At 38.2% G+C, this 26,389-nt stretch overlaps 1 protein-coding gene across 1 annotated transcript; it reads right to left on the reverse strand.

Moving 5' to 3' along the window:
* On the reverse strand, positions 19,541 to 25,394 carry LOC109233500 (protein YIF1B-like). Its single transcript, XM_019399390.1, has 5 exons — positions 25,267 to 25,394; positions 23,188 to 23,377; positions 22,314 to 22,412; positions 21,409 to 21,560; positions 19,541 to 20,107 (listed from the first exon to the last, which is right to left on the reverse strand). The coding sequence occupies exons 1-5, from the start codon at positions 25,392 to 25,394 to the stop codon at positions 19,717 to 19,719; spliced, it is 960 nt and encodes a 319-aa protein (XP_019254935.1). The 3' UTR covers positions 19,541 to 19,716.

Raw genomic sequence — 26,389 nt, forward strand, 5'->3', positions numbered from 1 at the left:
ATTGTAAAGCTACCTGGATCAGATAGCTTTTCAGCAACAGGTCTAGAAACCACTGCACTACAGGTCTGAGTAAGTGTCACCGTAGCTAAGTCTTGGAAGTCAAACTTCCGAGACATCAAGTCCTTCATCATTTTAGCGTATCCAGGCATCTCCTTTAACGCTTCAATCAATGGAATGTTTACCTGGATTTGTTTGAGCATCTCAAAGAACTTTTTATACTGCTCCTCCTTTTGATGCTTGGCCAACCTCTGTGGAAATGGTGCAGGAGATCTTTTCTTCCCAATCACTTGGGATTTCTCTTTCTCAGCTACTATTTCAACTACTGGCTCAGCTACTTTCTCAGTCTCCTGCTGCATATTCTTTTCTTCAGGTGCGGGCTGGACTGTCACCTCTGTCAATCCCGTAGACTCATCCAGCTCAATGGGCACTGGAATGAGTGTCTCAGCCTGTATATTTTCTCGAGCTCTCTCTTGCTCTACATCTAGATCCCTGCCATTACGGAGACTCACCGCCATCAGCTGCTTTGGGCCCTGATCTTTTGGATAGATTTGGGTATCTACAGGTAATGTCCCTTGAGGACGATTGTTCATTGACATTGAAATCTGGCCCACTTGTACCTCAATATTTTTGATAGCTGCATCATGTGCATCCACCCTTTCATTTATCTTAGCATTGGACCCAATAACCTGCTGCATCATTGCTTCCAGTGTTGCAAACCCGTCTTCCTGTCTTCCACCCTGCTGCTGCTGAGGTGGGTGGTACCCTTGCTGCTGATTGTTGTACCCCTGTGGTCTAGGATACGGTGCCATGTTGTTGGGGGGTCTCATGCCTCCCATGTTTCCGGCGTTATACTGTGGCTGAGGTGGCCTGTACTGCTGCTGAGTCTGCTGACCCCAGTTCTAATTTCCTTGTCTCTGACCCCCATAGTTAGCCACATAGTTCATATCTTCAGGGTGCTGATGATGATGATCATGCTCTGCATTCCAAGGATTACCAATTGGCTGGCTAATGCAAGATGTGCACAAGCCCCCATTGGTAGTATCTACTATATGTACCTGTTGCTTCTGCCCTGATTCCTCCACCTTTTTGGTGAGGATGCTCATTTGTGTCAAGAGAGTCGCCATGTTTTCAGCCATTGTATTAGAAGGATCAAGAGGCACTGAGTGCACCACTGGAGTGATAGGGGCATTCCTAGTTGTCCATCCCGAATTCTGCGCCATTTTGTCAAGCAAATTCTGACCTTCTCTCCAAGTCTTGCTCAAGAATTCCCCACTAGCAGAGGCATCTACAATATTCTTCATGCTGCCAGACAGTCCCATGTAAAACCGTTGTCCCAACATCTGTTCTGGAACACCGTGGTGGGGACACATAACCAACATTCCTTTAAACCTGTCCCATGTCTCATTTAGTGTCTCCACTGGTTTCTGTTTGAAACTTACGATCTCATCAATTTGTTGAGCAGTTTTGTTGGGCGGGTGGAACTTGTTGTGAAATTGCTTGACTAACTCATCCCAAGTTTCTATAGAGTTTATGGGGAGCGAGTTTAGCCAAACCTGAGTAGCTCCTGTCACCGAGAATGGAAACAATAATAGCCTGATTGCTTCCGGAGTCACGTTGGGTTGCCTTTGAGTTTTGCATATAGACAGAAAGTTCTTCAAGTGCTGCAGAGGATCTTCTGTTTGTGTCCCAGAAAAGAGTCCCTTGTTTTGCAACAAGTGTAGCATGTTATTTGTGATCTGGAACGATTCAGCTTGTATTGCGGGCACAACAATGGCAGTGGCCAGATTGTCAGTTGTGGGTTGTGCCCAGTCATACCCTCAGGCACAGGAGGTGCCACTTCTCTGGCATTTAAGCCAACCTGCTTATTCCAGACGTTTCCGTTGGGATCGTTTACGTCTCCCATGTCAATTTCGAATTTGTGTGTTTGTTGGGATTGTTGAAGTCTTTTGTTGGCACGATTCAATGTCCGGAATGTTTTCTCGGGGTCTGAGAGTCCTTCAAGTAGTTCTCCAGTCCTCGTAGAATTTCTAGGCATACACCTGTGCAACCAGATCAACAACCGTCAAAATTTAAATGAAAAATTGGGTAGAGAGAAAACTTACCACACTAAGAATTTTTGTATTTCTATCAATGGTAATTGATAATTCCGTTAACTCCCCGGCAACGACGCCAAAATTTGATCACGCCCAACTATGCCCTCTAAAAAGGACTGCGGACGTTGCAAATATAACCCGAGTATTACGCCCAGGGTCGAACCACAGAGAGTTAACCTATCAATCACTATTTTTAGACCCACTAAACTCTTCAGAACTAGTTTCCCAGATGTTTGAATCACAATTGAAGGTCGCTTTACTAACTACGATTGCAAGTAAATTAAACAGCTGTAAATTAAAATGCTAAGGTTGTAAACAATGATGAGAAGAAGCTAAGGCAATGATTTCCCCTATTGAAGGAGTCCCTTCTGTTTATGCTCATACAAATTTACCAACACATCTCTATCAATCATGAACGCTCATCTTACCGTAAATCTCTCCCGAGTAATCACAGTAATATACTAATTGCACTCTCCCGAGATACACTAGCTTACTTTATTTCGCACAATTCACTTTAGATTACACCCAAGGCTTCGTTATCCCTAATCCCGCCTTTAAACCCGCAATTATAGATTCCTCTTATACTTTGGGAGTAGTGTTGTTCAACAATAACCTAAATATGCATTTTTTTCCAAGTTATGCACACTAAATAGGCACAGCTAATTGAGGATCCTGTCAATTAACTACAACAAGCACAAAGTTGAACAAATGGAGATTGAAACTAGCAATTTGTATTCACATAAACAAGATGTTCATCCCCCAATAGGTTCCATCAAAGCCTTAAACAAAGGATTTAGCTACTCATGGCTATGGGAAAACAAACTAAGATAGAATTCATCATAACTAGCAATAAAAATCAAAGAAAAGAAGAAAGATGTTTTGGGTGATCTCTCACAATTGTTTTTCCTTGCCAAGATACTCTAAAATTCAATACATGCCTCTCTTGGGCGAAGTCTCGTATTTAAAATAGGGTTAAGGTCTAAAAATCCCGTGTTTTACACTTTAGTCCCTGAAGTTTTCTGCTTCCGCCGCGGTTCTGCCGCGGTCGCGGTCAAACCGCGGCCAAATGCCTTCTCTGAATCTCATTTTATCCGCAACTATCTTCCACCGCGGTTCTACCGCGGTCGCGGTGGAACCGCGGTCAATACAGTTCTCTGAATCTTCAGGCCTGTTTTGCGTGGTTTACTTGGGGAATTTCACAGTTGGCCTCTTTTTTCTTCATTTTTGACTCCAAAAGTACTCCCTAGCCTTCCCTGGTCATATATCACCTGCAAATCATGAAAAGCACTAATAAGAGCATTTTGTTATCACTTTTATCATCAAAACTATACAAGAAGGTGGTTATTTAAGGCGTGATTATAGTTAAATTCACCTATTATCAGATATTATAGTCACTCAGCTTTATAGGGTTATTTTAGTCTTTCAATTTCTGGTTTAGGTCTTCATACTTATAATATAGTATGATGATTAGTTTGAGCATCTTGAATAGCAAGCCACAAAGTATTCGAGCGATCTTGAGTAGTAAGTCATAAGATATTGAATATCATTCTTCTCGTATGATTTAGATTTCTTTTTTTTGATATTTAATCTTTCAATAGGCTTTATTCTTGAATCTCAACTTGATTAATATCTTTCCACTCATGTGATTTATATTTTATTTATTTTTGTCTAATTTATTTTTTGCTACTATAGAATAGTGGGATTGGTTTTTATTTTGGCTATCTTTCATGATTCCTTGATTCATTACTTTTTAAATAGTGAAAATGTCTAGATAATTTTGTCAAAGGCCTATGCTACTACGTATATTATCGCGTTCTAACTTCTGCTAGCAACTCTCACATGACGTTTAAAAAAAAATACTGATAAGAAACCTGCATGATTGGGATAGTTTCGAAAAAATTAATTAGCATAAGTAAAAATGAAATGAAAGATTCATGGGGTACTTTACTTCTGGAATAATTAAACTGCAACATTTTGGAATAGTTTCATATATGAGGATTAATTAAAATGTTTCATAAAACTCTTGGGATAGGAATATGCTAATTCAGAGAAGGGCAATGAGGATGCGATCACACTAAATCGGATTATTTAATAATAAAAAAGCTGCAAGATAAGAGGAAAAAAATAAGGTAACGACGCGACTACACCATATCGGTCGGTACAAAAAGTGGCACTTTTGTCGTTACGTAACGATAAATTTAACAATACGATACAATAAAATTTAAGCAACAATCAAAATAAACATTGCATTTAAAGTGACAATACGATACAATACAACAAGTAACAACCATTCAAACAAGCTGTAATAATTAAACCACAATATATTGGAATAGTTTCATATATGAGCATTAATTAATATGTTTAACATAACTCTTGGAATAGGAATATGCTAATTCAGAGGAGGGCAATGAGGATGCGACCGCACCAAATTGGATTAGTTAATAATAAATATAAAAAAAAGGGCAAGATGAGAGGGGAAAAAATAAGGTAACGACGCGACCACATCAAATCGATCGGTACATAAAATGGAACTTTTTGTCGTTACGTAACGACGAATTTAACGATATGATACAATAAAATTTAAGCAACAATCAAAATAAATATTGTATTTAAAGTAACAATACGATACAACACAACCGGTAACAACCATCCAAACAAGTTGTAAAACACGCTATAAATTAGATGGCAAGTTCGGAATCCATAAGCTTTAAATCCTGACTTCGCATCAGTGTATTACCATTTGACATATTGTAATTAACATAGGTAAAAATGAAATGAAAGATTCATAGAGTACTTTACTTCTGGAATAATTAAACTGCAATATATTGGAATAATTTCATATTTGAGTATGCTAATTTAGAGGAGGAAAATGGGGACATTTGTGCAAGCATTTCTCTCTCTCAACATAACACAATGAAGTTGTTTCACAACACCAACCTCCTTCTGATGGCACATTGAAACATTTGCCAGGACTAAAAAGCCTCTCATCTTTTATATTTCTAGTCCTTAGATTTATGCTCCTTGTTGCTTCTTCACCTATGTTAAAATAAATAATAAGAAAGGAGAATGTAAGTCATTATATCAAGGTATATCAATCAATCTATCAGCTAACATCTAGAGATCAAACTAATTTAATTTCATATCACCAATAAGCGAGTGTTATATATATGTTGGAGTAATAAGTACTCCTTTATCTGTAACTAAAGGTTTCGAGTTTGAGTCCTAAGTAGAAAATTGAAGGGCTTTTTCTATTGTTAGCCCGCGCCAAAAAATATTTACATTCGGTAGCCGAAAAAGTATATGAAATTTGTATAACTTTTGTGTGTGTGTATACATATATATATATATATATAATAAAAAATATATACATTTTTCCAGCTATTATTTTAAGAGCGGCTATACAATGCCATTTTTTCCAAAATTGAATTTGTTAGAGAGCGCTTTACCTCCCAAATATAAAATTTTCCAACGCAAATATGGATTTAGTCGGGTCCTAATTAATGCGGGCTTCTATAGTACTTAAACAAAAAAATTGTTAATGATATCTTTCAATAATACAAAAAATTTACTCTAAAGCTTATTTATAAAACATTTAATCAACTTTTTGACAAACTTCTTGTAAAAAAGAATAAACAAGTCATTATAACTAAATAGATTGGAAGCATTAAGTGGTTAATTACTTAATTTCATTATATTTTGTAAGTAGAATGGAAATATAAAATGAAATAAAGAATGAATTTTATGAATTATACTTACATTCATGAGCAGGGAAAATGAAAAAAAGAAGTAAAATGAAGAAAATCAAGTGCTTTGTAATGGCCATCATTTGCTGATGCATTTTTGAGTTTTTTTATTTTTAAAAAAGAAAATATTTGAGAGTTGGTTGAATAGAAAACATGTTTAGTTGAATATATTTATAGTGGGGTTCAAGTCATTTTGCCTTTTGAATTAAAGGTCAAATTTTCTTAAATCTGGAGTTTTTTATTAACCTTACAGATTCACCTAAACATAATCGGATTTTGTTGCACATAATGACATTTAATTTACAATTTAATTTCTTTCTTATAGTATTGAAATATTTTTATAATTAGCCCACTGAAGAATGACCCCACCTTTCTTAAATTCAGGCAATCATATTCAGATATCATTTGACTAATCTTTTTACAATTATGTAAAGTAATTGAGTAATGTTATAAATAGAGTTTTATTTATGGTGAATGTCTATATTTAGAGAGAATCTAGGGTTTATTACTTGGTGACTAAGTCACCATCTCCCTATAAATAGAGGGTTCTATTCCATCGTAATTCATCCCAAAATTTAATAAGAATTCTCTCTCTACTTTTCTCTGCAATACTCTTGTTCTTCATTTATTGTTTCATGACACGTTATCAGCACGAGACTTTACCATCTTGGATCACTTGTTGTAAAAAGATCAAAGTATAGTTGAGGTCTTGAAGTCTTCATAGTCTCATTACTTATAAATGAAACAGTGGCAGTAACAGGAAAAGAAAAAGAGGAAGATCAAGTGAAATTTCACAAAAACGGTGGTTTTGCAATCAGAAAAGTTCATGATTGATCATCGGCAGTTGATAATTACAGAGAGGAGGAACATGATGCTATTTTTAAAATCCCTAAACTATCTGTAAGTATTTTTTTTTTTTTATATTCTTGAAATTCTATATTTGATTTCATATACAAGCAAAACAACAAAGTTTGATTATAACTCTAATAGAGTTTGTAAGAAATTATAACCACCCAAAGTGGTAAAATTCCTATATCTTGCCATGATCAAATTTATGTATGATTATGGGCACAGGAAGTGTATACCCGTCCCATTGAATTAGCTTCATTCTCATTCCCTTAAGAGAATGTGATAGCAGTATGTGATAAGTCTGAAAGAAGACAAAATTATTACCATAAAGGTATCAATGGATGTGGACGTGGTAATAGACGAAATTATAATCGTCATTATAGTGGTAATGAGAATAATAAGGATTCTCAAAATAAGCCTTCACTCTATGAAGTTAATGTTTGTCATCGATTTGACATAAGATTTCGTAAAACACATACAGATGACTATGGTCCATTCATGATGTGAATGTGACAGCATGTGATTTATGAATACATATTCATTCTTGGAAGAATATGAACGTGCTAGTGGTAGTGAATATACCACGCACTCACCTCTAGAAGGAGGATTGAGATGATATAAGAAAACAATGTCATTATTATGGCATGAATGGTCATTGGTCACGTACCTATTGTACGCAAAAATATTTTTGGTAATGTGATTATTAAAGAATAACATTAATGCAAGAAACATATCTTGCATATAATTTTGACCATAACCATAATGGTATAACTTTCTCCTTAAAAGAGATATTCACCTTATGGATGTTGATGAATATGTGGTAGTACCAAATTAATTGAGAGCTCTGGAAGAGCCAATTATTACTATTTTGGAGAAATAAAATTGTCGTAGTAAGTCTCAAAGAAACTTATTGAGTTTCTAAAGTATTCGCGAAAGCGGTTGGTCATACTGAGACTATAACTAAAGGAAAGATTTAATATCTTTTATTACTGCAATTTGTAGCGGGGTAATATGTATGTGAAAAGCTACCCGCTTTATTCTCCAATTTGTACCACATAAACAAAAGAATACCACAATGAAGTGGCTATTTATTGATATAAAAACCCATATCATAATAAACTTGGAGTTTATTCATAATTGCACACAACATGGTGTAACCTGAATTTTATCAATATTGATAATTTATCCAGTTGGCATAATTGGTTTAGCCATGTTAATTCAAGTATGATGTGCAAAAATAAAAGAGAATTCACATGGGTAAATATTAAAGAACTAGAAAGTTCTTTACGAATTCTCTTACATTGCTTGTTCTCATTAATTAATAGACCAATTAAAATTGGGATTGAATCCCATGAATGCTGGAAGTATCAAAGGTGAATATGGGCCCATTCACCTGCCATGTATACCACATAAGATGCATCTATGAGATGGTTACATGTGCAATTATTATTGATCTGCAACTTGGTGTTTGCGAGGTAACTTGCTCAATTATTTAATATAGAGCATAATTTCCAGATCTTTTATTCAAGATAGTTCTTCTTGATAAATTGGTTTACATCACAGTTGGTTTAGCAAAATAATTTATTAAGTGCCTCTACTTAATAGCTAAACTATTGCTTATGACAACAAAATTTTGTGTAACAGTTTGATATACGTTATATACCAAAGTATATTATTTTCTCCCCTCACAAGTGGTTCAGGGTCAGGAACCAAATAATTCCATCTTATTATTATTGATGTGCGGTGTATATTTTGATTAACACCATAGCGCACAAAGGTGGATTCTCAAAGTTGAGGAAACAAGTTAGTTTTTCTAACATGAGGGGGAGAAAAGATACAACATTTGAGAAAAAGTTACGTGGAATGAATTATCATTTGTACATCTAGATCCTCGAATAAAATAATATGAACTTGAAGTTCATAAAAGGATAATTCATGTGTAATTTATTGCAAAGCATGCCAGACGCATTTGCTGACCCAAAGAAAGTAACTATATTCTCATTGCAAATGCTCCTATTAGAATAAGTCCTAGAAGGACAAAGTCTATAGTACGCTTAAAGCATATAGACAAATCGGTTTCAAATAAACTTCTTGAAAAGAAGATGAGCAAATGATCAAAATGATCATAATAAAGGAGGCAAGTGATCTAGAAGATCGCATGACATAACACTTCATAAAATCTCAAGAGAGATTCAGGTACCTGAATATATGAATGAAGAGATCTCTATGTTATGTCTTTTTGAAAAATAAGGAGGTTGGAACCGATATAAAATGTTTGTCGACGACATCTATAATAGCGCTAAATATATATGAGGATCTTGAGTCTGGAGAAACAATTCAAATAGAATTGGTTTCATATGAAAGACATGTAGTTCAAACACTTGAAAGTATAAAGTCAATGGTATGTGCAATCAGTTTTCGATATCTTATTTGTCTAGCATGACATGAAAACTTGATATGCATCTAATTAAAGTCTATTATATGACTTATATGACAATCCTTGAAGGATTTAATTTGCTTGAAGCATATACAATTCTTGATCTTGAAGTACCACTTCCTCAATGCAATTTGTGCACAAATGTATCTTGCTATAACTATAAGCATGATAATATGATAGCAAGAGTTCACCTCTATATCAAGATATTGAACTGAAGATTCCAACAAGATCATATGAAGACAATTCATCTCTATCAAGAATGATGATTTCAAGGTGCAATATATTCATTCAAGTTAATATAGCTGATTTGTTCATCAAATCTCTACCAAAGATCTTTTGAAGATGGTGCACAAGATTGGAATGCAAATGCTTAAGGATGTGAAGTGATGCTCTCATGAGGGGGAGTTAATACGCGTTTTGCTATTTTTCCCTTACAAGGTTTTGTCCCACTGGGTTTTCCTTGCAAGGTTTTTAACGAGGCAACCAAAAGGTGTATTATTAGATATGTGTACTCTTTTTCCTTCTCTAGAATTTTTTTCTCACTGAGTTTTATTTTAGTTAAGGTTTTAACGAGACACATTATTTGTTGAATAGACATTCAAGGGGGAGTGTTATATATAGAGTTCTATTTATGGTGAATGTCTATATTTAGAGAGATTCTAGGGTTTATTACTTGGTGGTTAAGTCATCATCTCCCTATAAATAGAAGGTTCTATTTTTTTAATATCTTAATTTTCTTTTTAATTCGTTTTCTTCCGTATCTACTTCCTTATCATATTTCTAGTTCATTGTGTTTTTCCTATATAATGGTATATTTGTACTATCATATTCTAATTCTTTTTAAGATAGCAATAAACTCAGCTTAATCCCGTAAAAATAACACGTGCTAGCCAATTTTCGGAGTAGTCATTGAAAAATAGCACTATTTTGCTGTAACATGGAAAGTTCCAGCATAATATGTGACGACCCAAAGGGTCATCACCTGTTTTCTTATTCATCCGTACTTCCGAGGCCTTGAAAACCTCATTTGGGGTTGCCTCGATTTGTGTGCGTAGTCCGGGCGCGTAGCCGGAAAGCTTAAATATGAATTCTGTGAGAAAAAAAATGCTAAATTTTGATATTAAATTGAATAAATTTGACTTCGGTCAACATTTTGGGTAAATGGACCCGGACCCGTAAATTGACGGTCCCGGAGGGTCCGTAGGAAAATATGGGACTTGGGCGTATGCCCGGAATCGAATTCCGAGGTCCCAAGCCCGAGAAATGAATTTTTGTGTGAAATTGTTTTCTGGAAATGATTAAGGAAAATGAAAATGAAATTTTATTAAAAGACTGTGGTATCGGGCTCGTATTTTGGTTTCGACGCCCGTACAAGTCTTATATATAGTTTAAGCACCTTCTGTAAGTTTGGTTGAATTCGGACGTCGTTTGACGTGTTTTGGACTAAAAACTCTAAACTTGATGTTTTATGAAAAAATTGGAAGGAAATCATGGGTCTTGAGGCCTAATTTGATGTTAATGATGTTGTTTTGGCGATTTGATCGCGCGGATGAGTCCGTAGGGTATTTTTGGAGTTATGTGTATGTTTGGTTTGGAGCCTCGAGGGCTCGGGTGGGTTTTGAGTAGGCCCCGAGAGGTCTTAGAGTTAGAAATAGCAGATGTTGCAGGTTCAAAGGAGTTGCAGGCTCCAGCGCGCCCGCGGTCGCCTTAGCGCGGTCCGCAGTGCGCTGCTGCGCGGCCGCGGTCGCCTTAGCGCGGTCCGCGGTGGAAGCTACGCGGCCGCGGTCGTCCATGCGCGGTCCACGTAGCTGACTTCAGAGAGCCGGCAGCTTTCCAGGTCAACCAGCGCGGCCGCGTTCCCTATCAGTGCGGTCCGCGCTGGAAGATTCAGAGAGTTGTAATTTTTCAAGTTCTTCAGCGCGGCCGCGGTGCATTTTTGCGTGGTCCACGCCGGGTCTTTCAGGGGGTATATAAGGTCGGGAATTTCAGTCATTTTTTACTTTTTCAAAACCCAAAATATAAGAGGCGATTTTCCAAACGATTCTTCTTCTCCAAAACGATTGGTAAGTGATTTCTAACTCATTTTCTTTACTCCTTAACATCTTTAAACATAATTTCAACTTCAAAACAAAGATTTTAATGGAGAAATTTGGGAATTTTGGGTAGAACCTAGGTTTTTTAAAATTGGGGGTTTTGGACCTCAATTCGAGGTTCGATTCCAAAATAAATTATATATCTGAGTTCACGGGGGATTGAGTAATCGAGTTTTGGTTCGAACCTCGGGTTTTGACCATGTGGGCCTGGGGGCATTTTTGACCTTTTGGGGTAAATGGATAAAAATCTATAATTAGACATTGGGTTTGATTTGTTTAGCACATATTGATAACGTGAAGTCATTATTGCATAGATTTGGTTGAGTTGGAGCCGAATTCGAGAGGGAAAGCGGTTGTTGAGGATTGAATTGGTCGTGGAAGTTTGAGGTAAGTGTTTGGTTTAACCCTAGCTTGAGGAATTAGGAGTTGAGTCATAATTGCTATTTGATTTGTGTGGGGTACGACGTATGGGCATGGTGACGAGTATCCATGCGTCGGTGTCAAGCATGACCGTGAGTCTTAATTTTGCTAATTGTGTACCCTTGTTTGATCCTATGAAATTTGCAACTGAATATTGATATTAGTTGTACCAAGAAGAAGTTGAATAGGATTGGTTACAGCTGACTCTCCCTTGTTGGGATGTTTGACTTGTTGTGATTATTCCCTTGCCGGGACTGTATTGTGTATGTGTTGAAAGAATTGGGAGCGGGTGGTACGCCTACCACAAGTGATATTGAAATGGGAGCGGGTGGTACGCCTACCACAAGTGATATTGAAATGGGAGCGGGTGGTACGCCTACCACGAGATTCATGAGAAATGGGATCGGGTTGCACGCCTGCAACAAGATGAGTTGAATATGAAGGTTGCCTTGTCTTTCATTATTGTTAGAAGTTAAAAAAAAAAAAAAAAAAAAAAAAAAAAATGTATATGTACGTACCATTATTCCCGTATATTTTGTGCTATCTGTCACCCCTGAAGCATGCTCCCCTCCCCAGCTTAAATTGTTATGTTCTTGTTATTTCTTTCCGTTGTACTTGCGTATNGTCTCAGCAGCAAGGCCCGTCCTATGATTCACGCACCAGATGTTCCACAGGCCGCCCAGCCAGCTAGAGGCCGGGGGGTAGAGGGTACTAGAGGTGGAGGTAGAGGTCATAGAGGTGGAGGCCAGCCAGCTGCAGGCCGTCACAGAGAGGTAGATCAGAGTGGTGGGGCCCAGCCCCGATGTTATGCTCTTCAGGCTAGGCCCGAGGCAGAGACTTCAGATGCAGTTATCACAGGTACGGTTCTGGTTTGCGATAGAGATGCTTCAGTGTTGTTTGATTCGGGGTCTACGTATTCGTATGTGTCATCCTATTTTGCCCCGTATTTGATCATGCCTAGTGATGCATTGGGTATTCATGTTTTTGTGTCTACACCGCTGGGTGATTCCATTGTAGTCGATCGAGTCCATCGCTCTTGTGTTGTGGTGATTGGGGGTCTGGAGACTCGTGTAGATTTATTGCTTTTAGATATGGTCGACTTTGATATTATATTGGGGATGGATTGGTTATCACCCTATCACGCTATCTTGGACTGCCATGCCAAGACTGTGACCTTAGCTTTACCGGGTATGCCTCGCTTAGAGTGGAGAGGGACTTCAGTCATTCTACCCGCAGTGTCATATCATATGTGAAGGCTCGGCGTATGGTCGAGAAGGGGTGTTTGGCTTATCTAGCTTATGTTCGGGACTCCAGTGCTGAGGTCCCCTCTATTGATTCAGTGCCCGTTGTTTGTGAGTTCCCTGATGTTTTCCCTTCATACCTGCCGGGTATGCCACCCGACAGGGATATTGATTTCTACATTGATCTGGTTCCGGACACTCAGCCCATTTCTATTCCGCCATATCGTATGGCCCCGCCGGAGTTGAAGGAGTTAAAAGAACAGTTGCAGGACTTGCTTGAGAAGGGTTTCATTAGACCCAGTGTCTCACCTTGGGGTGCGCCGGTGTTATTTGTCAAAAAGAAGGATGGGTCAATGAGAATGTGTATTGATTACCGGCAATTGAACAAGGTAACGATTAAGAATAAGTATCCACTGTCGAGGATTAATGATTTGTTCGACCAGCTTCAGGGTGCCAGGGTATTTTCCAAGATTGACTTGCGATCTGGCTACCATCAGTTGATGATTAGGGCATCCGATGTCCCTAAGACAGCCTTCCGCACTCGGTATGGGCATTATGAGTTCTTGGTTATGTCATTTGGATTGACAAATGCCCCGGCAGCTTTCATGGACTTGATGAACCGAGTATTCAGGCCTTATTTGGATTCATTCGTGATAGTGTTCATTGATGATATATTGATATACTCCCACAGCCAGGAGGAGCACGAGCAACACCTTAGAGTGGTTCTTCAGACTCTGAGGGATAGCCAGTTATATGCAAAGTTCTCGAAGTGTGAATTCTGGTTGGGTTCAGTTGCATTTCTGGGTCATGTTGTATCAGCAGAGGGTATTCAGGTGGACCCGAAGAAGATAGAGGCAGTCAAGAACTGGCCTAGACCAGCATCAGCGACAGAGATTCGGAGTTTCTTAGGGTTAGCAGGCTACTACCGTCAGTTTGTCGAGGGGTTTTCATCTATTGCAGCCCCGATGATCAGGTTGACCCAGAAGGGTGCCCAGTTCAGATGGTCGGACGAGTGTGAGGCGAGCTTTCAGAAGCTCAAGACGGCTCTAACTACGGCACCGGTGTTGGTTTTGCCTACAGGATCTGGGCCTTATACCGTTTATTGTGATGCTTCCCGTATTGGACTTGGTGCAGTATTGATGCAGGATGGCAAGGTTATAGCCTATGCTTCGAGGCAGTTGAAGATTCATGAGAAGAACTATCCAGTGCATGATCTAGAGTTGGCAGCCATAGTTCACGCATTGAAGATTTGGAGGCATTATTTGTATGGCGTGGCGTGTGAGGTGTTCACTGATCACAAGACTCTTCAGTACTTGTTCAAGCAAAAGGAGTTGAATTTGAGGCAGAGGAGATGGTTGGAGTTGTTGAAGGATTATGATGTCACCATTCTTTATCATCCAGGGAAGGCCAACGTAGTGGCCGATGCTTTGAGTAGGAAGTCAGCCAGTATGGGCAGTCTCGCCTATATTCCGGTCAGTCAGAGGCCGCTTGCTTTGGATGTTCAGGCTTTAGCCAATCAGTTCGTGAGACTGGATGTTTCTGAGCCCAGTCGTGTGTTAGCTTGCACGGTCGCTCGTTCTTCATTATTGGAGCGTATCCGTGATCGGCAGTTTGATGATCCTCATTTGTGTGTCCTTAGAGACACGGTGCAGCGAGGAGGTGCCAAGCAGGTTACCTTAGATGCGGATGGAGTCTTGAGATTGCAGGGGCGAGTTTGTGTGCCCAATGTGGATGGGCTTCGAGAGCTGATTTTGGAGGAGGCCCATAGTTCCAGGTACTCTATTCATCCGGGCGCCGCGAAGATGTATCAGGATTTGCGGCAGCATTATTGGTGGCGTAGAATGAAGCAGGATATCGTAGCATATGTGGCCTGTTGTTTGAATTGTCAGCAGGTTAAGTACGAGCATCAGAGGCCTGGTGGTGTATTTCAGAGGATTGAGCTTCCCGAGTGGAAGTGGGAGCGGATTACTATGGATTTTGTTACTGGACTTCCGCTGACTCGGAAGAAGTTCGACGCAGTTTGGGTCATTGTTGATAGGCTGACCAAGTCAGCACATTTCATTCCCGTGGCAGTCTCCTATTCTTCTGAGAGATTAGCTGAGATCTATATCTGGGAGATTGTTCGCCTTCATGGTATGCCGGCATCTATCATTTCGGACCGGGGTACGCAGTTTACCTCGCGCTTCTGGAAGGCAGTTCAGCGAGAGTTGGGCACACGGGTTGAGTTGAGCACAACATTTCATACCCAGACGGACGGTCAGTCCGAGCAAACTATTCAGATTCTAGAGGATATGCTTCGAGCTTGTGTTATTGACTTTGGAGGTTCGTGGGATCAGTTCTTGCCTTTAGCGGAGTTTGCCTACAACAACAGCTACCAGTCGAGCATCCAAATGGCTCCTTATGAGGCTTTATATTGTAGACGGTGTCGATCCCCGGTTGGATGGTTTGAGCCGGGAGAGGCTCGGTTGTTGGGTACTGATTTGGTTCAGGAGGCCTTGGACCAGGTCAAGATCATTCAGGATAGGCTTCGTTCAGCTCAGTCTAGGCAAAAGAATTATGTAGATCGCAAGGTTCGAGATGTGGCATTCATGGTTGGTGAGCGGGTATTGCTCCGAGTGTCGCCTATGAAGGGCGTGATGAGATTTGGGAAGAAGGGCAAGCTTAGCCCTAGGTTCATCGGTCCGTTTGAGATTCTTGATCGAGTGGGAGAGCTGGCTTATAGACTTGCTTTGCCGCCGAGTTTATCGGCCGTGCATCCAGTGTTTCATGTGTCCATGCTTCGGAGGTATCACAGCGATCCAGCCCACGTGTTAGATTTCAGCACTGTCCAGTTGGATAAGGATTTGTCTTATGAGGAGGAGCCGGTAGCTATTCTAGACAGGCAGGTTCGTCAATTGAGATCCAAGAGTTTTCCTTCTGTTCGTGTTCAGTGGAAAGGTCAGCCTCCTGAGGCATCGACCTGGGAGTCCGAGTCCGACATGCGGAGTCGTTATCCTCATCTTTTCCCCGACTCAGGTACTTCTTTCTTTTGTCCGTTCGAGGACGAACGGTTGTTTTAGAGGTGGAGAATGTGACGGCCCAAAGGTTCATCACCTGTTTTCTTATTCGTTCCGCACTTCCGAGGCCTTGAAAACCTCATTTGGGGTTGCCTCGATTTGCGTGCGCAGTCCGGGCGCGTAGCCGGAAAGCTTAAATATGAATTCTGTGAGGAAAAAAATGCTAAATTTTGATATTAAATTGAATAAATTTGACTTCGGTCAATATTTTGGGTAAACGAACCCGGAACCGTGAATTGACGGTCCCGGAGGGTCCGTAGGAAAATTTGGGACTTGGGCGTATGCCCGGAATCGAATTCCGAGGTCCCAAGCCCGAGAAATGAATTTCTGTGTGAAATTATTTTCTGGAAATGATTAAGGAAAATAAAAATAAAATTTGATTAAAAGACTGTGGTATCGGTCTCGTATTTTGGTTCCGACGCCCGTACAAGTCTTATATATGGTTTAAGCACCTTCTGTAAGTTTGGTTGAATTCGGACGTCGTTTGACGTGTTTTGGACTAAAAACTCTAAACTTGATGTTTTATGAAAAATTGGAAGGAAATCATGGGTCTTGAGGCCTAATTTGATGTTAATGATGCTGTTTTGGCGATTTGATCGCGCGGATGAGTCCGTAGGGTATTTTTGGAGTTATGTGTATGTTCGGTTTGGAGCCCCAAGGGCTCGGGTGAGTTTTGAGTAGGCCCCGGGAGGTCTTAGACTTAGAAATAACAGATGTTGCAGGTTCAAAGGAGTTGCAGGCTCCAGCGCGCCCGCATTCGCCTTAGCGCGGTCCGCGGTGAAAGCTACGCGGCCGCGGTCGTCCATGCGCGGTCCGCGTAGCTGACTTCAGAGAGCCGGCAGCTTTCCAGGTCAACCAGCGCGGCCGCGTTCCCTATCAGTGCGGTCCGCGCTGGAAGATTCAGAGAGTTGTAATTTTTCCAGTTCTTCAGCGCGGCCGCGGTGCATTTTTGGGGTCCGCGCTGGGTCTTTCAGGGGGTATATAAGGTCAGGAATTTCAGTCATTTTTCACTTTTTCAAAACCCAAAATATAAGAGGCGATTTTCCAAACGATTCTTCTTCTCCAAAACGATTGGTAAGTGATTTCTAACTCATTTTCTTTACTCCTTAACATCTTTAAATATAATTTCAACTTCAAAACAAAGATTTTACTGGGAAAATTTGGGAATTTTGGGTAGAACCTAGGTTTTCTAAAATTGGGGGTTTTGGACCTCAATTCGAGGTCCGATTCCAAAATAAATTATATATCTGAGTTCATGGGGGAATGGGTAATCGGGTTTTGGTTCGAACCTCGAGTTTTGACCATGTGGGCCCGGGGGCATTTTTGACCTTTTGGGGTAAATGGATGAAAAAGCTATAATTAGACATTGGGTTTGATTTGTTTAGCACATATTGATAACGTGAAGTCATTATTGCATAGATTTGGTTGATTGGAGCCGAATTCGAGAGGGAAAGCGGTTGTTGAGGATTGAATTGGCCGTGGAAGTTTGAGGTAAGTGTTTGGTTTAACCCTAGCTTGAGGGATTAGGAGTTGAGTCATAATTGCTATTTGATTTGTGTGGGGTACGACGTATGGGCATGGTGACGAGTATCCATGCGTCGGTGTCAAGCATGACCGTGAGTCTTAATTTTGCTAATTGTGTACCCTTGTTGGATCCTATGAATGTTGCAACTGAATAATGATATTAGTTGTACCAAGAAGAAGTTGAATAGGATTGGTTATAGCTGACCCTCCCTTGTTGGGATGTTTGACTTGTTGTGATTATTCCCTTGCCGGGACTGTATTGTGTACTGTGTTGAAAGTATAGGGAGCGGGTGGTACGCCTACCACAAGTGATATTGAAATGGGAGCGGGTGGTACGCCTACCACAAGTGATATTGAAATGGGAGCGGGTGGTACGCCTACCACGAGATTCATGAGAAATGGGATCGGGTTGCACGCCTGCAACAAGATGAGTTGAATATGAAAGTTGCCTTGTCTTTTCATTATTGTTAGAAGTTAAAAATATAGATGTACGTACCATTATTCCCGATATTTTGTGCTATCTGTCACCCCTGAAGCATGCTCCCCTCCCCAGCTTAAATTGATATGTTCTTGCTATTTCTTTCCATTGTACTTGCGTATATATCTGCACAGGTTTATGTGGTGTCCAGTCTAGCCTCGTCACTACTTCGCCGGGGTTAGGCTAGACACTTACCAGCACATGGGGTCGGTTGTGCTGATGCTACACTCTGTGTATTTTTGCACAGGTCCAGGTTTCGAGCAGCAGCAGCAACAGCTTTAGCACGAGAGCATACCTTCAGTCCGGAGAGACCCGAGGTAGCCTGGCAGGCGTCCGCAGGCCCGGCGTCTCCTCTTTCCTTATATTAGACTGTCATCTCATTGTACCCGAGATAAACAGATTTATGCTTTCTTTCAGACTTTGTATTTAGTACTTCTTAGATGTTCGTGAGTATGTGACTCCAGTTCCGGGGTAGAGATTCATGTTGGGGTTCCGTATTTTATTCAGCTATCTAAATTTAAGACTTCTGCTTATGATTTTAATTCCGTTGCTTTTATTTTAGTGCTGTTAAATTATTAAAAAGGAACATGTGTTTAATGAGTGGTTAATTAAGTTGGCTTGCCTAGCTCCTGTTAGTAGGCGCCATCACGACTCCTGAGGGTGAAAAATCCGGGTCGTGACATAATATGCTGGAGATTGGTGCACATCTGTATGAACTTCCAACATATTATGCTGGAACTCCAACACACGGAAAGTTCCAACATAATATACCGGAAATTGGAACACCTGTGTATGACATATTATGCTAGACCAATATATTGTACTGGAACTTCTAGCATATTTTGCTGGAATTTCAGTATATTATGCCGGAATACTTTCCGGATTTTGAATATTGTTTTCATTCAGATTTATCTTTACATGAAACTGTGGCTAAATTTTGATTACTACTAGTAAATATTGCTATTTTTGAATTTCACCCCTTAATCCCATACATAGGTTCTGGGAGGGTAGTGTATACGCATCCTTGCCCCTACCCTATAAAGATGGAGATGCTTAAATTTTTTTAAGATATCAGATAAAAAAAAGATTTCAAATATAATTTTCTGCGTAATGAATGGGAACAAGGCAATACTAGTGATATTTCGGTATGGGATTTGTAATTATGTGATAGTTTTTTAATGATAAATATTATGGAATATGTTTACTATTTTGCGGTATTGGCAATCACATTATGGTAGGGTTATGTTTCTCAGTTTGCTAACAAAACAGGTCAAAAATCGTCTGAAAAAAAACCGACCGAGACCTAAATGGAGGACCGTAAAGTATCGGTCGGTAAAGGATACCGACGGATTTCGATCGGTAGTCATGCATAATCAATGTGTAATCTATGCATATTCAGTATATAATTCATGCATAAACAGTGTATAATTTATGTATACCGATTAGAAAAAAATAAACAGTAAATCCAATCGGCTATTTATGTTCCTTTTTCTTTCTCAAACCCTTTTACATTCATGTAAAGCAACAGAATAACAATAAGTTTATTGAAATACATAAATTAACAATAGTGTAGGCCCGTCTCACTCAAAGACGGGTCTATAGCTTGAGGGGTCACCAGTACCCAAAAACTTCGATAAAAATTCCATATATACTTGCAAATGTCTCCAAAAGTTAGTCAAATATTAGCATAGACCCACATACCAATCTTTTTGAGCAGTGACAAATTTATATTCAATATCATAGTGCCTCCGCAATAGCCGAATCCTGCGTCCGCCTCTCCTCTCACTTAGCTCCAACACCAACATTTCCCAACCAAAAAAGCAAAGGGATTTGAGACAAAGCCATGGAAAGCAAAAGGTAATTTCTTTTTGTTGAATGCTTTTCAAAGCTCCTAACTTCTGCAATTAGGATTCTTTTCATGGTTTTTATTAAGAAAAATCCCATGCAAAAGCATTCAAAAAATGTAACTAAATGAAATGAATAATCCCAAATAATCCTAGCAATTAAAATGACTGATGCTGCTACAAAAATGTAGCCACCATAGGAAACCATGTCAAGAAGTGGCACTTCTCCACTTCCTAAAGAGTGTAATGTGGCCTCAAGTAAAAGGATTTGCAATAGCCAACAAAGTAGTCCTGTTGTGAATTGTACACCTAAAGCTTCTGGACTAAATCTGCAACAAAATCACAAAAAGTTTAAGTTTTATGCACTGATATACGGGTGACAATAGCACGGACGAGCCAGTTTTCAGATAGGTAATCGCAAAATAGCGAAAAATAGTCATTATTTCGCTGAAACACGAAAAGTTCCAGCATAATATGCGGGATTATGGAGCTCTTGCGTATAAATGTCCAGCATATTATGTTGGAACTCCAGCACACTGAAAGTTCCAGCATAATATTTAGGATTATGGAGCTCTTGCATATAAACTTCCCGCATATATTTTGGAACTCCAGAAATTATAGCATATTATGCCGGAAGCCCATATGTAAAAAAAATTCGAACTCCAGCATATTATGCTGGAATATTTTCGAATTTTTAAGAGTGTTTTTGTTCAGATCTTTACATGAAAAAGTGGCAAAATTTCGCTATTGAAACTTGAAAGTGTGACCATTTTTCAATTACCAGTTGTAAATCTGGCTATTTTTTATTTTTTATGATATACGGTGTTAAAATATTTGCACTAGTAAGGCCCTATGTAAAATAATCGCAGATGAAATTTTAGAATCTTTACAAAAATAGCCGGCAAGATTTACTGTTGACTTTTTTTAGTCGATATACATAGATTATATGCTAATTAAGAAGATCTATGCAGTGATGCACAATGTCAGAAATATTTGTACTATCAGATTTGGTAAAAATGGTAATAACCTACTATCGATCACAAGTGCACCCGATAGTACTGATAATGTAAAAAGGATTTATTTTGTTAATGCATACAACTTAAATTCAATTATAAAAGACCGTTGAGAAACTTGAAATGCAACAAATGCACATTATTTTAAATAATTAACCTAAATAATCTCCTACTCAACCGTTTAAACAAAAAATAAATGGCGGATGCATAAAATATTTATAGTTTATGTATAATATCTATAACCGTATATAATTAGTGTATAATCTATGTATACCGGCTCCAAAAAGTATCAGGTGGTCTTTAAATTTTACCACCCGCTTACTTTACGGGCAGAACTTCAAGGTCAAAAGTTAAAAGTGTTGCTCACGGGATGAGTGAAAGGCAACACTTACTAAACTTGAGATTCTGCCGATAGGACAAGTAGGGACAAAGATTTAAGACCAACAACTTTAAGGGCTATTTATGTACTTCACCCAAAACCCTTCAGGCTATTTGCTAAAAGATCTATTATTCTTTATTGAAAATCATCTTTATATATGAATAATATTTTAATTAGAGTATATAAGTTAAATCTATAACATATAAACATGGAATTTCTTTCCTTTTAACCAACTTACTTGGTTGTAATGCCCAAGAAGTAGCCAGCAAGAACCAAATAAGTACCAAAAGCCATCATTGGGATGTACAAATCAGGTGCATTAATATCATAAATTGGAGGTTTAAATGAAAATTCTCCTCCAGCCAAATCAGCACTTCTCATCCAATGTCCCTATATAAAAACATATTTAGGAGAAATAAATATACAACTCAATATCAAGAAAATAAATAGAGAAATTCAGGACTTTTATAAATACATTACTTTATGTACCCCAAGCAAGACAATAATATTATATATCATCTGACTTCAATTTATATGATACACTTTTCTTTTTACTCTATCCAAAAAAAAAATCTACTTTTAAAATAATTTAACTTTTATTTTTCGTTTTATTCTTAATGAGATGATTTATAACTATACAAATTATTAGGTTTTTAGTTGAGGTCCGAATGGGAATGGTGGAAAGTGAAAATTTTGAAAGTCTTTTTACTAAGTATCGGAACTTTGTCCCTCGTTGGAAAGGAAGAGGAAGATTGTTATACTTATACATAAAAGCACTTTTTCTAGCTCTTAAAAAGTTGAGAAGAAAACAAGTCTCGCGTTATCGCCGTCACTCGGCTAGACATCGGCTTCAGCTTCGGACGCACAAAAAACTTATAGGCTCGGAATAATTTTTTATTTTGTGTTTACTAACGTTTTGGTTTTCTGGATTTCTATTTATGAACTGAGTAAACTAACACAAAAATCTATAATTTATTTAAATAACAAGTTTCATAAATTCTTTCGTTTTTTCTTAAATGCCCTGATCAGCCAAAGTGCATCACATAAAATAGGACGGAGAAAATAACTTAATACCCTTCTACTATGATATTAATTCCAATAAAACAAATGCACTTATAATATTGAAAATGTTCAAGTCTTTACCTTGTGAAGAAATGGGAATAAAATCACCTTCAATTTATTCTTCACGTATTCTTCATTCACTTGAAAATAGTACTGAGGATTCGAAATGTATCTGCTAATCTGTGAATCTCAAATAAATTAGAAAATGGAAAATACAGTACAATAATTTCATCCAAATTCAACATCCATACTCTAAAATTTACTATTTAGAAAATATTAACTACACCTTTTTTTCTTTTTCTTTTAAAAAAATGGTACTCCTTCTGTTTTAATTTATATGTCTTACTTTCTTTATTAGTATGCTTAAAAAAATTACTTTCTATATTTAGTAAGTCTTTAACTCCAATATTTCACATGGCATGCATGTTTAAGACTACAAGATTCAACAACAATCAAACAAATGGTGTCTGAACGGTAGAGTGTGCGTAGAGTTTATTCCTATCTTGTGAGGTAGACAGACGATTTCTGATAGACGCTCGGCTCAAGAAAAATATTTTCAACACATGTTTAAGAAATAAAAAAGTAAAGAAGTTATGATGGAAATATTGAAAAAGAAAGAAAAAAAGTATTGACAACAAAAATTAGTAAGATAACTAAAGCAAAATAAACAACAGTCGTAATACAATAATAATAATAATAATAATAACAGATAAGGTGCTCTAAACTAGAATAATATTCTAGCTCCAACCAAAAAAAAAAAAGAGAAATCGCTCGACTACCTGCTAACCTTTTACGCTAATTCTTCACCTTCTTGTTTACGACTACAAGATTTAAGGACATTTACAGATCTTTAATTTAAAATAAAAAAATTTAAAAGTCTACCTTACTTTTCTTAGACGTCGTACTCAATCAATTTGTAACATATAAAATAAAACAGATGGAGTATTAATCTTACATTGCTTTGAACATAGGCAGAACTTGAACCAAAAAATTTCTCCCCATAAATACCAAGCTCACTTTTGATAAGATCAGATCCAGCACCATATAATACATTCCCAAATGAATCATTTTGCTGAGTACAAGTTGTTGATGTGAAAACCCTTTTTCGATATTCTGATGTTTCATACATTGTTGACCCCATTATACTACACAAGAAAAAAAAAACAAAATCTTTAGTCACTTTAAAATAAAATAACTCTATATTTTTCCTTCCTATTTCTATTCTTTTCTTTTTTATTCTTCTTATTTTTAATGCTTTTTCTCAAACCAAGAAGCACGAGTTCAACTAAATTTAGTATGTTTAATACGAAACATTAATATTAAAAAAAAAACTATTAAATTCTGAGTCAATATAAAAAGTAAAAATCTTAAAAGTGATTCAAAATGTTGAATTCACCTCTAGAAAGATTAATGGTTATGCAGGCATTTTTTTCTCAAAATGTATTGTTTTTACCTCAAAAAAAAAAAAAAATGAGAAAAGCATGTTTTTACAAGGATTTTGTCGAAGTGGTGACCTACAATTTAGAAATGAGAATACAGATGATTAAAACATAATATTAATCTGCTAAACTACAACCATATTAATATATAATTATCAATATTGAAAAAATTGTAAAGTGGTAGTCATTATACCTTTAGCTACTTCTCTTCTATGATTTTGAAGAATTTCAGCTTCTTTGAAGAAATTAAAAGAGGGTATCTTGCTTGTGTTCTTTTTATATTTTTTGAGGATGAATTATTATTATTATTAGTATTTTTTTTATTCTAGTTAATTTTGCATGGTATGAGATGGCAAACTGTTAGATGGTCCGCAAATCAATGTCACAAATTTTCTTAAAACTGATGACTGAAATGGCAGTTGTGTTTTAATTAATGAAACTATAGCCAGTATTGGAGTGTAAGTATTATTCATTCTTAATCAGAAATTTCGGTTTCGAATCCTTGATAAAGTCGCATTTGCTAGGGAGCATTATATTCACAAATAATGTAAGATTTTCGGTGCAAATCTAAATTTGGTCTGGCCCGATTAGGCAGAAGCGGAGCCAAGATTTTATACTTATGGGTTCGAGATTCTAATCATTTTAAGTTACTAGTTCTAAATCAATAATTTATATATATTTAATAAAAAATTTAAGACAAATATGTAACGACCCGACCGGTCATTTTGAGCTCTAGCGCGTCATTCGGCAGTTTGAGGCCATGAGTAGCTTCACTTTAGGTATTATGACTTGTATGTATGGTCGAAATCAAAATATGGGAAATTCGGATTTCGATTTGGAAAGGAAAATCTCATTTCAAAAGCTTTAAGTTGGAAAAATTGACTAAGATTGGATTTTTTAGGTAAACAACCTCGGAATCGGGATATGAAGATTCCAGTAGGTTCGTATGATGATTTTGCACTTGGATGTATGTCCGAATCGGGTTTTGGGTGACCCGGGAGCGTTTCGGCCCCTATTGTGGAAGTTAGCATTTTTGGGTGAATTTCATAAATTTGTGTTGAGGTGCATTTCAATGCTATCGATGTCCGTTTGGGATTCCGAGTATGGGAAATAGCTCCGTATGGTGATTCTGGTATTGGGAGCGCGATCGGAAGTGGATTTGGAGGTCCGTAGGTCATTTTGGAGTCATTTGGCTAAAATTAGAAATTTGAAGGTTTTTGAGAAGTTTGACCGGAAGTGGACTATTTTTGATATCGGGGTCGGATTACGATTCCGGAAGATAGAGTAGGTCCATAACGTCGAATATGACCTGTGTGCAAAATTGGAGGTCAATCGGACGTGATTTGAGAGGTTTCGGCATCGAATGTAGAAGTTTGAAGTTCTAAAGTTCATAAAGCTCGAATTGGGGTGTGATTCGTGATTTCGACGTTGTTTGAGGTGATTTGAGGCCTCGAGCAGGTCCACATTATGCTTTGGGACTGGTTAGTATGATTGGACGGGATCCCGGGGGCCTCTGGTTGATTCCGGGTGGTTAACGGATTGAAAATGGAATTTGAGGAAGGGCTGAAGCAGCTGGGCTTCTGGTGTAACTGCACCTGTGTGAAGAGCACCGCAGGAGCGGGAAGTGACCCGCAGAAGCGGATTTTTGCTGGCGAAGGAGTGGACCGCAGATGCAGTCAAAGTCCGCAGAAGTGGGACCGCCCCTGCGTTTGTAGAGCCGCATATGCGGAGTTGAGAGGCCTGGTGAAATACCGCAGAAGCGGTAGTGGGGCCGCACCTGCGGAACCGCAGAAGCGGCCAAGTGACCGCATGTGCGAAAAGGCTGGAGGCAGTGAGGTTCTTTAAAATTCGGGGTTTGGCTCATTTTTCACTCCATTTCTTTCATGGGAGCCGGTCTTGGAGCAACTTTGGGCTGCCATTTTCATCACCAAGCATGAGGTAAGAGGTTTATACTAGTTTTGAGTTAAATACATGATATAGATACGGATTGAAGTACGAAAATTAGTAGAAATTTGAGATTTTGAGGAAAAACCTAGAAATTGGTATTCTTGGATTTTGACCACGATTTTGGAAGTGAAATTGAGAGTAAATTATATATTTGGATTCGTGAGATTATGGGTAAACTTTATCTTTAAAAAAATTCGGAATCCGGGCACGTGGGCCGAGGGTGATTTTTATCGACTTTTTGATCGGGGTTAGAAATAATTATAAATTGGATTATAATGAGTATTCGAGCGTATATAAATGGGTTTGCATAATTATTGGCTAGTTTTGGAGCGTTGTGTATCGGTTTGAGTCGTCGGAAGGGCTTGGAAGCCGGTTATGAAACTTCGGAGCAAGGTGAGTCTCTTTTCTAACCTTGTAAGAGGGAATTAACCCCATAGGTGAAATAATTAACATGTGCTTCTATTTGAGGGGGCTACGTACGCTTGAGGTGACGAGAGTCCATACGTAGTTACTAGCTATGCCTGTGTCCGGGTAGTTTTAGGCTTACATCAAGCCTTGATTGATATTGTTGTTAATTTATGTTTATTGTTTATTTGAGAAGAAACAAGATTAAGGTTGCGTAATAATTGGATTGAAAGAAATTTGAATTGAGGAATTTGAGATCTTAAGAGTTTCCGTTAAACTTCGTATTTTCGAAAAGAAATGATAAATATCATATTAACTTAAGAAATTTATATCTGACCGCGCCGCACGTATGATTCGCGAGCGGGG

Source organism: Nicotiana attenuata, chromosome 1, assembly GCF_001879085.1.
Source record: "Nicotiana attenuata strain UT chromosome 1, NIATTr2, whole genome shotgun sequence".
NCBI classification, from domain to species: Eukaryota; Viridiplantae; Streptophyta; class Magnoliopsida; order Solanales; family Solanaceae; genus Nicotiana; species Nicotiana attenuata.

Excerpts from the sequence above, each read along its gene's own strand:
- LOC109233500 (XM_019399390.1), bottom strand. The coding sequence starts at position 25,394 with ATGCGGCTCTACAAACGCAGGGGCGGTCCCACTTCTGCGGACTTTGAC. Across the intron at positions 22,413-23,187 it reads CTGCCTATGTTCAAAGCAAT|ATTAGCAGATACATTTCGAA; the intron begins GTAAGATTAATA and ends TGAGATTCACAG. Across the intron at positions 20,108-21,408 it reads TTCTTGGGCATTACAACCAA|ATTTAGTCCAGAAGCTTTAG; the intron begins GTAAGTTGGTTA and ends ATTTTGTTGCAG.